The 12,506-nt window shown below is 41.6% G+C and overlaps 1 protein-coding gene across 1 annotated transcript; it reads left to right on the top strand.

Annotated features, from left to right (window-relative positions):
* The first annotated feature begins 3,655 nt into the window (after positions 1–3,655).
* CHRNA9 (cholinergic receptor nicotinic alpha 9 subunit) lies at positions 3,656–12,189 on the top strand. The gene is made up of 5 exons (XM_084856937.1): positions 3,656–3,771; positions 5,335–5,480; positions 6,713–6,867; positions 9,111–9,643; positions 11,549–12,189. Exons 1-5 carry the CDS (start codon positions 3,705–3,707, stop codon positions 12,115–12,117), a joined length of 1,470 nt encoding a protein of 489 aa, XP_084713063.1. The 5' UTR covers positions 3,656–3,704; the 3' UTR covers positions 12,118–12,189.
* Positions 12,190–12,506: the final 317 nt, after the last annotated feature.

Raw genomic sequence — 12,506 nt, 5'->3', positions numbered from 1 at the left:
ATTTTTCAAAGTCCAGTAGCGCACACACGGTATATGTTATTAGATGTCCTTGTCAAAAAATGTGTAGGCTAAACTCTACGATAGTTGAAGGCACTTTGAGAATTTTTAATCTCCAGATGTTTTAGACTACAACTCCCAGAAACCCTGACCATTGGCCATGCTGGGTAGGGCTTGTAGGAGTTCTAGTTCAAAATATCTGCAGGACACTAAGCTGCCTACCTGGGCTATGCTGGCCTAGTGTGATGGGAACTGTAGTCCAACACATCTGGAGGGCAATCCAGACAAAGGTTGACAAAGGCTGCTATAGAGAAACTGCTAGACTGCTGAGGTTCAGCGCAAGACAAACGGGAGACTATCCATCTAGCTGTGTGTGTGGGGGGGGTTCCCTCTTTTGTTCCCCTCCACGTGTGACTCTTCATAGCCCGAATTGGTACACACAAACATGAAACAGTTCCATGTGTGTATCAATAGGACAGTGACATTGGCCTACCTGTAGACCAGGTAGGGGTATGTGCATATATAGGGCAGGGAGGGTGGCCCCTGCTTATATACAGAAAAATAAAAAAATATAAAATAATCAAGGCCTGGAAGTGCTCATTGTCCTCCAGACGGTGCTAGAATCTTCAGAGCAGTTGTATGTGATTTATTTATTTGCTGTATTTTTATCCCACATTTTAAACATTATTAATTTCATGGTCTAAACTGAGTTCAGATTTTCATGCTAGCAAACAAGTGGGTACAGCATGACCAACGTAAACAATCACAGACTCCAGATATCAAATGAAACAGATGGATTAGTTTATTGATACACAATGCCTGAAAAAATATTTATATAGAAAATGTTATTAATGTGAAGACAGGCATAGTAACATTAGTATCTAGAAAATATTATAAATGCTCAGAGGACATAAAGCAACCAACAAACCAATAAAACAATATAAATGGTGGAAGAATGGAAATGAAATGTCATTAGCAAAGCCATCAAAGCAATTTGAATATTAATCCTAGGCCAAGAGTGGGCAACTTGTGGTCCCCCAGATGTTCTGGCCTACAACTACCATCAGTCCTAGCCAGCATATCCAATGGTGAGAGATGATGGGAGCTGTAGGCCAAAACATCTGGAGGGCCACAAGTTCCCATCCATGGCCTAGGCTTACATTTCCCTCCAGCCCATAAATTGACTATTACTAGATTATTCCAGTATGATAAGCAAAAATCAAACTACCCTTCCAGTGCAGTGGTCACAGATCCTTCCACCTCCAGCAAAGTCAGTCAATGCAGTGAGGCAAAGGTTCGAAACCATACCAGGGGGAGAGGAAATGGAAAATATCCAAAACTCCCAGACAATAAGAGAGAAGTAGTAGCAGAAGAGGTAGCCATTGTATGTGCTCAGCACATCTTTTTATATTGATCAAAGACAGGAACAGATTCCTGCCTCCCTATCTTTTACATCTATTTCCTCACTTCCATGAACCTACACAAAGCATCTAAGGCAAAGCGTAACTAGGACTCCGCTTTAGTGCAGACTTTTGTACAGGTCGGTTTGATAGAAGACACAACAGCACATATGCACATTCTTTCAAAAGTTCCAATAATGGTTATGATCCTGCATTCTGTGAAACTTTTGTGGTGCCTGTTAGACTATTACTTGTTGAAATTAGTTATCGGGATCTCATTATCTACACAATTCAGCTGACACTCATGGCTCAGCAAAACTCCAAGCAGCTTACACAGAGCCAAATCTTTCCACAGTGGGCACTCAATCCATCATGGCTGCTCTGGAACCTGCAGAATCCAGTGGTCCCTTGGTCCTAGCAGGGCCAAACCAACCATTGTTTCCCCAAGCAGCTTACATTAATAAATAGAGGGAGGCCCTGCCATGAGGCGCTTACATTAATAAAGAGAGGGAGGCCCTGCCATGAGGCTCGCAACTAAAAAGGCAAGACAAACAGACGAAGGGGAGGAGGCATATAATTTCTTCAAGGCCAAAACAGAGTGATGAGCTGTAAACTGGGCATTCATTTCAGGGGCACTGCTAGGCCCGGACCAATGGGGTCCCAGCCCTGGATCTATTCCAAAGAAACCTGAGTGTCCACTGGTGCCAATGGAAGGGTTTTTATTCAGTTTATTTGCCATGCAGGGGGCGATTTTCAAGAGGAATTGTAGCTGGGAAGGCTTAACTCTCCCCTTCCTACATGCTGCAACACCCCACACCCACACACAAAAAACCTTCCCCTGCATGTCAATTAAGCTGAAAAAAAAACAACTTTTGGTTTGGGATGATCTGGGTCAGGGTACAAATTAATTGAAGAATTTGTTTTATTTGAGATGATTTGGATGAGAAATTAATTGGCTGGCTTTGCCACCTGTGAAATTTAAATCCTAGTAATTATTTCTAAATTTGCATATATAAGGCATATTCCATGTTAGGCATAATTAGGAACGGAATTAAAAATAAAACTACCAAGCTCATACTCTCCTTATACAAATCTATAGTGCAGCCACATATAGAATACTGTGTAGAGTTCTGTTTACCACACCTGAAAAAAGAGATTGTAGAGTTGGAAAAAGTACAGGAAAGGGCAACTGAAATGATCAAGGGGCTAGAGCAACTTACAACATCTGAGATTCTTTAGCTTAGAAAAAAGGAGAGACATAACAGAGGTGTACAAAATTATGCATGGTGTGGAGAAAGTGGATGTGGAGACATTTTTCTCCCTTATAATACTAGAACCTGTGGTCATCCATGAAGCTGATTGCTCTGAGAATCAGCACAGATAAAGGGAAGTACTTCTTCACACAGCACATAGTTAAACTATGGAATTCACTATCACAAGACCTAGTGATGGCCGCCAATTTGGATGGCTTTAAAGGGGGATTGGACAAATTCCTGGAGAAGACTATCAATGACTACTAGTCCTGATGGCTATATGCTACTTCCAGCATCAGAGGAAGTATGCCTTTGTACACCAGTTGCGGGTGGGATCATGGGCAGGAGGGTGCTGTTGCACTGATGTCCTGCTTGTGGGTTTCCCGTGGGCAGCTAACTGGCCACTGTGTGAACAGAGTTCTGGACTAGATGGACCTTTGATCTGATCCAGTGTGGCTCTTATATTTTAACGTTTTTAATTTTATGCAGATTTGCATTCTATGTCCCCCCGCCCCAAACCTTTTAAGTGCCTACCAACGCACCAGATTCATATCCAGGTAGGGTCAGGCTGATCGCCCCTAGCTGGTGTTTCTGTTTGAATAGCAATTGGTGGCTCTTGTTCCTTTTACCAGTAACAAAAGCCCTTGGAGCCAGAAGAAAAGCATGGGGTGAGCAGAATTGGAATTCTTGCTTTCCTGTTCTATTGGCAGAGAGAAGAAATGTGAGCATCAAGGGCTGAAATGAAGTCTAGCAGAATGGTTTCATCCTGATATCCCATCACCTTGTCACATGGCAGGTAATTCTCAGGTTACCAGATCTGCCAGGCCCTGACAGATCAAGGGAACAGAGGGTGGCCGACAACAGTTGGTGCTCTGGAGGAGACGCCAGGCTTAACCTGGAGAAAGAGCTGTTAACAGCTGCACTTTATTATTTCTACTGCTGGTGGGGGGAAGGAGAAAAAGAGAGAGAGAGAGAGAGAGAGAGAGTAAATGTTTTCATTCATAGAGCAGCTTGATTTTTCCACCCTCTACACCCGGAAGAACAAAGCTCTACAATGAAGACCACCTTGTCCTTCAGCATCTGCTGTCTCTCCTTGGTTTTCACAACAGGGGTGTTTCATGGTAAGAGGCTTTCTTCCTAGCAGTATGCATGAGGGAAGATGACATTGTGTGGCAAGGTAGCCTCATTGAAATAAGTGGGCTATGAAGAGAGTTTAACATCTGCAGTTTAACCACCGGGACACATTTTAGAGAACCACGGGAATTGTCATTTTGGGAGGTACTGAGATTTCAGTATTAGAAATCCCTGTCCTTTCATAGCAGGGATTGACAGAAGGTAGATCTCGATCTATTGGTAGATCTCTGGGTGATCTGCAATAGATCTGCAAGGGTTTCTGACTCCCAATTCTTTAACACTAGAAACAACAAAATGACCACACACACACACACACACGCGCACACACACACACACACACACACACACACACATTTATTGCTTAAATGAAAGAAAGCTTGGGATAACCAGGAGTGGATTTTTGTGCTGAAGGATTGACTCTGTGTTCCATTCAGTTCTTGTATAAAAAAAAAACCCTCCTGAGCTCAGAATTATGTAATTCTAATTATATGTCTTTTGTTTTTTTACTTCTGTTGGTAAAAGAAACTAACGTAGATCCTGCACAGCTGAAGTTTTCCTACAGGGCCCTACTCTATAGCGTTATAGTTGCCATGATCCCTTGGCTGGTATCCATAAGAGTGAAAACAGTTTAGAATGGGGTTAAATTTAAACTGTTAAGTATAATAAATTATCACCTCAGACTTACTTAATAACCTAAGCAATGCATCCAATTTTAGCTTTTTAATATGCCACAATATACTATTGCAAATGTTTTAATCAGTTCATGTAACCATCTAGTTATCACTGATCATTGCAACTGAAAACACATAACAGTGCACTGACCAGTAAAGGGTTGCAAATTCCTGAAATAATGCCATTCACCTACATTCTCCTATAGGGGAATGTCAAAGGGAGGCTCCAGCATGAAACAGCTGAATTAGAACTAATAACCTGGTTAAATTCTATTCATCTGGTCCTGAATAAGGACAATGGTTTTCTACCACTATATGTATTGTCATCGTCCGTTAACTGAACTATGTTAGGTTGATTGTGTTATCCCTAATTATCCCCAATAGCTGTTATGAATGGCCACTGTGCTTGTGTCATATTTTGAATTTCGCTGCACTATTTACAATCTTTTTCTCTACGCCCGTATGTGTGTCAGTGTGCGTGCATGCATGTTTGTGTGTGTGTGTGCGTGTGTGTGTGTGAGAGAGAGAGAGGGAGAGAGAGACAGAGAGAGATAAAGTGGACTCTAGTCCATGAAAGCTTATGCTGGACTAAATTTGTTAATCTTTAAGGAGCCACAAAACTCTTCACTGTTTTTTTGCTTCATCAGACTAACATGTGAGAGAGAGAGAGAGAGAGGGAGAGAGAGACAGAGAGAGATAAAGTGGACTCTAGTCCATGAAAGCTTATGCTGGACTAAATTTGTTAATCTTTAAGGAGCCACAAAACTCTTCTCTGTTTTTTTGCTTCATCAGACTAACATGCCTACCCCTCTGGAAGTTAAATTCTTGTAATAGTTCAGGAATCCAAATAAATATGGATTTTAAATATGTTTTGCACAGGTGCTGATGCAGCACAAGGAAAATATGCCCAAATGCTCTTTAATGAACTTTTTGAAGACTATTCAAATGCTCTCAGACCAGTGGAAGATACAGACACAGTTCTGAATGTCACTCTTCAGATTACACTTTCCCAAATAAAAGATATGGTAAGTATAACAAGCATATCATCATCATCATTATCAAAAGCAGTATTTGAATTACAAGTCAGTTAATATTGCTTTCTCATATGATAATGATTACATCAGGCTTCAGCATTTCCATCATAAACAATCTAAATTACAATCTACAGAAAGTTTGGGGGGGTGAGTGCATGAGTGAAGGGGACCTTATTCAGGTCTAAATCCTATTGAACTCAATGGTTTGTTAGTTTCAATTACATTAGGGTTACATATGTGAAGCTGTCACTGAGCTAAGAAAGGCCCTCCCTTGTGCTCTAAAGTGTTTTATAAACAACACTAAAATCTATGTATACAACTGTGTTTTCAAATGTGTGTTTTATTAAGTGTTCTCATGCCAGGGAACTGGGACTGGCTACAGCTCCTCTCCAGGGGTATACATCATGGAAAACTACCATCATGTCATATGTAAACCAACCCATAATCACATTACTGAGCTGATAACCAGAACAGGTTTTCTGTGACTCATCTCTGAATGTTCCCCCATAACAGTGCATTCACTTTTAGATCTACAGCATTTTTTATAAAGCTCTGTGTTGATGATACACAAATTAATGGGAGGGGCCATAATTCAGAGGTAGTGCACATGGTTTGCATATAAAACATGGGAGGGGAACCTCCGGCCCACAGACCTAATCCAGACTGTGGAGGTTCCCCATCTCGTCCACAGAGCCTTCTTGGATTCCTCCAGAGGGGCAGGGCTTGGCCTTGAAGCCCTGTCCCCTGAAGGAATCCCCCCCTGGAGGAATCAGATGGGAAAGAACAGTGAGGATGTGGGCAGCAGGGGACTCAGCCAGGGCTGGGATGAGTGGCTGTTCTTCCCAGTGCTGGGTAAGTCTCTTTGCATAGGGACGATGCATGCCACATGAAGCTGGGGACATCAGCAAGCATGGCCACATCCACTGATACCCAGTAGGGGGCAACTAGCCTCCCCCCCAGTTCCCTGCCCCTGATGTAAAAGGTTCCAGGCTCAATCCCTGGCACCCCAGGTAGAGCAACCTGGTTTCCTCCAGATGTTTGGACTAACTCCCATTAGGCTCACCTATGGTCAGGGATTACGGAAGTTGTAGTCAAAATTATCTGATGGGCAACAAATTGCCCACCCCTGTTACAGACAATAATGAACTAGTTGGACCAATGGTCTGAGTCAGTGCAAGACAGCGTCCTATGTTCCTGCATTTATACCTACTGTCATATTACAGGATGAGAGAAACCAAATTTTGACAGCCTACCTGTGGATTCGACAAACTTGGTATGATGCCTATCTGAAGTGGGACAAAGACAAATACGATGGGTTGGATTCTATCCGGATCCCCAGCAATCTTGTATGGAGACCAGACATTGTTCTTTACAACAAGTAAGTCTGGCTGGGAAACGTTCCTTGCAAATATGCAAACAAATGCGCATCACACTGATTGGTCTCTATTAATTGTCCTCAAAACGCCTAACCCAAGGATCTTCATGTGAGCTTTTGATGGAAGGGCGCTCCATGATAGCTGGGAAGCAATACTAACAGTAGCCTTCCCCAACCTGGTGCCCTTCAGGCTGGGGAAAGCTGCTCTTTGATCTTGCGCAGCTTCTTATATGCAGGGAGAGAGAATTTGGCAACAATTCTCTGCCTCTTCTGAAGAAAAGATGCAACCATCGCAACCATCACCGACATCAAAGGCAGTTGAAATACTGTACTAATTGGAGCCAGCTTCCCCTAAGAATCTCCACAGAAGGGTCAATAGCAAAAGACCACTAGTGCAATTGCAGTTCCATGCCAAGAATAAAAAACAAACAAGGAAACACCAAGCCATGGAGTCAGCAGCATCCTGGAACACTTGAAGATGAGGAACAAACATCTATTCCATAGAATTCCCCCAAATTAATCATTCAGAATGAGACACCAAGCAGTTAGATAATCTCCATAAAGATCTCTCTTTCTATGTAAGGGATGCAGAATGGCAATAATATATTAGGGCCAAAATGTCAGAAAGTTGTAAGCAAGCTTTTGAATTCTCCAGAATTCTTTTATTAGGCCAGATGTGCAACAAAACGGGAGAAGGGGAGACAAGTTGGGCATGTTCAGATGAAATGTAGGAGAATTTCTGCAGAGCCTAGCTAGGTGCAAGACATTGCACAATGGACCTTGGGCTGTGTGCCAGAGACGGAAGTTTCCCCGTTTTTGAAAATATCAAATCTAGTACTTGCTCTCCTCTATTTACAGCTCCAGCGGGGAATGATAAACCAGCCTACCCCAACCTGGTGACCTCCAGAGGTTTTAGACTACAACTCCTATCATTCTGATAATTGACAATGCTAGTTGGGCTGATGGGAGTTGTAATTCAAAACATCTAGAGGGCACCAAGTTGGAGAAGACTGGAATTACTATTAATTCATGTGTCTGGGACCTCTCCTTCTTGAAGAAAGCACTGACACAAGTACAGCAGTTGCTCTGAGCTTTCCTGTGCCTGAAATGGGAACTTAGCTCTTTAAGTTTTTCTACTCTCTGAACAACTAAAGCCTCCTACCATTCCCATCTGCCACCAATTGCTGCCTGACTCCACTATTTGCCAGCTTAGGGGAAGTTCATCAACTGCAATAGCAGAGGTGTTCAGGACTCAAAACAGTGCTGGAGACATTCAGCTAAAAGTCAGTATTACTAGCCAACTCATGTTTCCAAATAGCAAGGAGTCAAGCATGTTTTGAATCTGTCCATTTGGAACCATCCAATATTAATTTATACAATGTGGCCCGTTAATTACAATATTGACTCTTAAGTAATGATTGAAGCCATTCAAAATGTAAAGTTGCTAACTGAAACCTTTTAAGTACAGTTTACCTTTTATATGGGGATTGTGTTTGTAATAATCAATTGTTAGTATTTATGTAGGACACTTGGTAAAAAAAATGATTGAAATGCAGTTGTAAATCCAGCAGGATGCATGCGCTTTAATCAATTAAAAAACCTAATATAAGCACATTTAAACTGCAGCTCTATCTTTCACACATTTGCACAAACAATGGGGGAGAGGCTTAAAAGGTGGGATGTGAACTGGGAACTTCTGGCTTAAATCAGCTTCTCTTGTGCTATTTATTGGTATAGGAAGCTTAAAGAGCCTCTTGATTAAATTGTGTTTGTATGCAAATGTGATATTTACCTACATTGGCTGGGATGCTCCTTGGCATTATAAATGCCTCCGCTTTCTCTTCCACATGAAGAAATAAATGTTAACATAAATACTGTCCAAAGCAGATTTAAACCTCTTACATGAAAACACAAATATTACTGGTGCCTTGTAAATGCGGAAGCAGGTGAGGCATTTGTAATGTGGATGAGCACTGTGGCCAATATAGGTTTTACTTTTGCTTTATACACCCCATTGAAGCAAGAGCTACCTTAAGGCTTATGTATCAGAAGCAGGGATGGGCAACTGTTCTATGCTTGCTAGAGCTGATGGGAGTTGTAAGTCGAAACATCTAGAGGTCCACAACTTGTTCACCCCTGGAATATGCCTTCAGTCATTATGTTCCACCAGTTCATTGTTTTGTGTGGGTTCATATTGGTTTTTTATATATATATTTTCATATTGTTTTCATATTGGTTTTTTTTAGGGCTGATGATGACTTTTCAGACCCAGTGAACACTAACATTGTATTGAGGTATGACGGGAAGATTACTTGGGATTCACCAGCTATAACAAAAAGCTCATGTGTTGTGGATGTATCTTACTTCCCCTTCGATAGCCAGGAGTGCAATCTTACCTTTGGTTCTTGGACCTACAATGGTAATCAGGTAGATATATTCAATTCTTTAGACAGCGGCGACCTCTCTGACTTCATAGAAGATGTGGAGTGGGAGATTCATGGCATGCCAGCTGTTAAGAACGTGATAACCTATGGCTGCTGCTCAGAGCCTTATCCAGATGTTACATTCACCCTTATCTTGAAAAGGAAGTCATCTTTCTATATATTTAACCTGCTGCTTCCTTGTCTATTGATATCTTTTCTGGCTCCACTGGGATTCTACCTCCCGGCAGACTCTGGAGAAAAAGTGTCTCTAGGAGTTACCGTTCTGCTTGCGCTAACTGTGTTTCAACTAATGGTCGCAGAGAGCATGCCCCCTTCTGAAAATGTACCTTTGATCGGTATGTACTTACACGTTTACACTGTGTTTTACAAACAGCAACTCTGTCATTGAGGTATAAAGGTGCCTGATAATGCTCAGAAGCCAGCCAGCCCCGTGGAATACATGATGACTGCATGCCATTCCTTTACTTTAACTCAAAGCCAGACTTGGTGAAAGTAGTCTTAGTTATTGCTACCTAGTTACAATCATAGACTTGGATGTGACCTCAAAAGTCAACTAGTCCAACTCCCTTGCCAATGCAGGAAATCTGTTTCCACAGCATCCCTGATAGGCAGCCATCCAACCTCTGCTTAAAAACATCTAATGAAGGACAGTCAACCACATTCTGAGGCACTGCTCCATTGTCAAACAGCATGTAGCATCAGGAAATTGTGATTTTCAAAATATGTTTATTAACTTTCAAAAATATAACAATTCATCAAGTTCATAAATAATTCAATAATTTTAAAAATGAGGGAAGGGTGGACATTCCATAGGGAAATTCACTCATGGATAGATGATCATAGCACATACTTAGCACCATCAGGAAGTTCTTCCTAATATGTAGTTATAATCCCCTTTCTTAAAATTTGAATCTGCTGGTCCTACCTTCTGGACTCAGTGGAGAATGAATTTGCTCAATCATCTATGTCAGGCTTCCCCAATCTGGTGCTCTCCAGATGTTTTGAACTCCCAACTCCATTAAGCCCCGGCCAGGAAAGCCGGGAGTTGTTGTTCAAAACATCTGGAGGGCACAAGATTGAGGAAGGCTATCTATGTGGATGATATAAGCAACATCATCGGAAAGCAACAACTGTACTTTATAAATGATTCGTTTTCCATTTACTTTGTGCTTATTTATGGGTTTTGTCAAACAAGGGTAAGCACAAGCTGCTGCTACAAAATAGCTACTAGGGTTGATGGCTTAAAAATAAAAAGAAAAAGACACATTCATGGTCTGTCAATGACAGCTGCAAATAAAATATTCCTATCCAGAGGCCAGATAACTTCTGTGTACCAGAGGAACAAAAAAACAGAACAGGAATGACAATCTCTATCATGTTCTGCTTGTGAACATTATTGGTATTTACATGCCTGGGGTCCCAGGTACTGTTGCTCCCATATCAACGTGCCCGTGCACTGCAGTCATCTGCCCATGCTCTCCTTCAGTATTCCTGCCATTAGAGGTGAGGTGGGCAGCAGTCGGGGAGAGGGCTTTTTCAGCTTTGGTGCTCTGTCTGTGAAAGTCCCCCCTCCCCCAGTTAAGTTTGCCTAGAAGGTACCAAGATAGGTGCCAGGCACCAGGCAAATACTGTTATTTTCCCAGTACTTAAAATAGAGCCAGTATCGTGTAGTGGTTAGAGTGTTGGACTGGAGCTTGGGAGACAGGGGTTCTAGTACCCATTCAGCCATGAAGGTCACTGGGTGACTTTGGGCCAGTCACTGACTCTCAGCCTAGCCTACCTCACAGGGTTGTTGTGAGGATAAAAGGAAGAGGAGGATCATGTATGCTACCTTGGACTCCTTGGAGGAAAAGGCAAGATGCAAATGTAACAAACAAAAGAAAGTAAAATAAAATACTTAAATACTTTACCAGTGCAGGACTATTGAGTTCAACGGGCCTTACTCTCATGTAACTGGATCTTACGCTGCAATCCTATGTACATTCACCTGGAAGCACCACTGAAAAAAGTGGGATTTAATTCCAAGGAAACAGGCATAGATAGGATTGTACTGCATGTATATTAAGTTTTTTGTGAAATCTACTTCCTTCTGTTACTATTGTTTTATGCTATTTGCTTTGATATTATAGTTTATTGTATTTTTTGACTTACTATGTTTTACACTGCTCTGGAGTTATTGATGAATGGTGGTACAGAATTGTAAAATAAATAAGCAAAGTCTGTTTTGTTTTACACCACAGGTAAATATTACATTGCTACTATGACCATGATCACAGCATCCACGGCATTGACAATCATTATAATGAATATTCATTACTGTGGATCAGGAGCCAAACCTGTCCCACAGTGGGCACGGGTGGTCATCTTGGACTATATGTCAAAGATCTTCTTTGTTTATGATGTTGGAGAAAACTGCACCAGCGTGCAACGTGTGCAAAAGGAAGAGCCACCACTGGAAAAAAATAATGCATGTCCCAAAGAGCAAGACAAATATGAAGGGCCAAGGAGACCACTTGCTAAGGTCAAAAACAATGATGGTGACCTCAAAAAGAAGCTGCCTGAAGACATAAGTGATGTCTATGGAGCCCAGGGTGAAGATACAAGGGATATTGTTAGCTGTTGTTCCTGTTACAGGATACTGATTAAGAATATTGAATATATTGCTAATTGTGTGAGACGCCACAAAGCCAACCATGCAAAAGGAGTGGAGTGGAAAAAGGTAGCAAAAGTGATGGACAGGTTTTTCATGTGGATTTTTTTTATTATGGTCTTTTTCATGAGTGTTTTGATAATTGGCAAAGCACTTTAAGGAAAAATCTATACCAGGGCTATGACCGGAGTACTTCCATGATGTCATACTAGGACTCTTACTGCAGTGATGAAAGCAGATGTTGTGGTTTTCCATCACCAACCCCAAGAACTTGATTCTAATCCATTCCTCCCTAATTTCAGCAGTGTGTGTGTGTGTGTGTGTGTGTATATATATATATATATATATGTATATTTGAGATTTGAGTCTGCAGTCTGAAGTAGCACACTTGACATGGAAATAAGCTCAATTCTTATTTACAAGTACATGAGGATAGAACTGAAGTGCGTCTGTTGTGTTTGCCTACCGCAATGAAAACATTCTGAGGGGGGGAACGGGTAGAGACTACAGAAATTCAGTGTCTCCAAGAAAAGCTAGCATTGTAAAGG

The sequence above is a fragment of the Heloderma suspectum genome, chromosome 5 (assembly GCF_057233095.1).
Source record: "Heloderma suspectum isolate Gila_16-S chromosome 5, 16-S_ref, whole genome shotgun sequence".
In the NCBI taxonomy this organism is placed as follows: Eukaryota; Metazoa; Chordata; class Lepidosauria; order Squamata; family Helodermatidae; genus Heloderma; species Heloderma suspectum.
The sequence above is the reverse complement of the archived record's forward strand: the minus strand, read 5'-3'. Positions and strand labels throughout refer to the sequence as shown.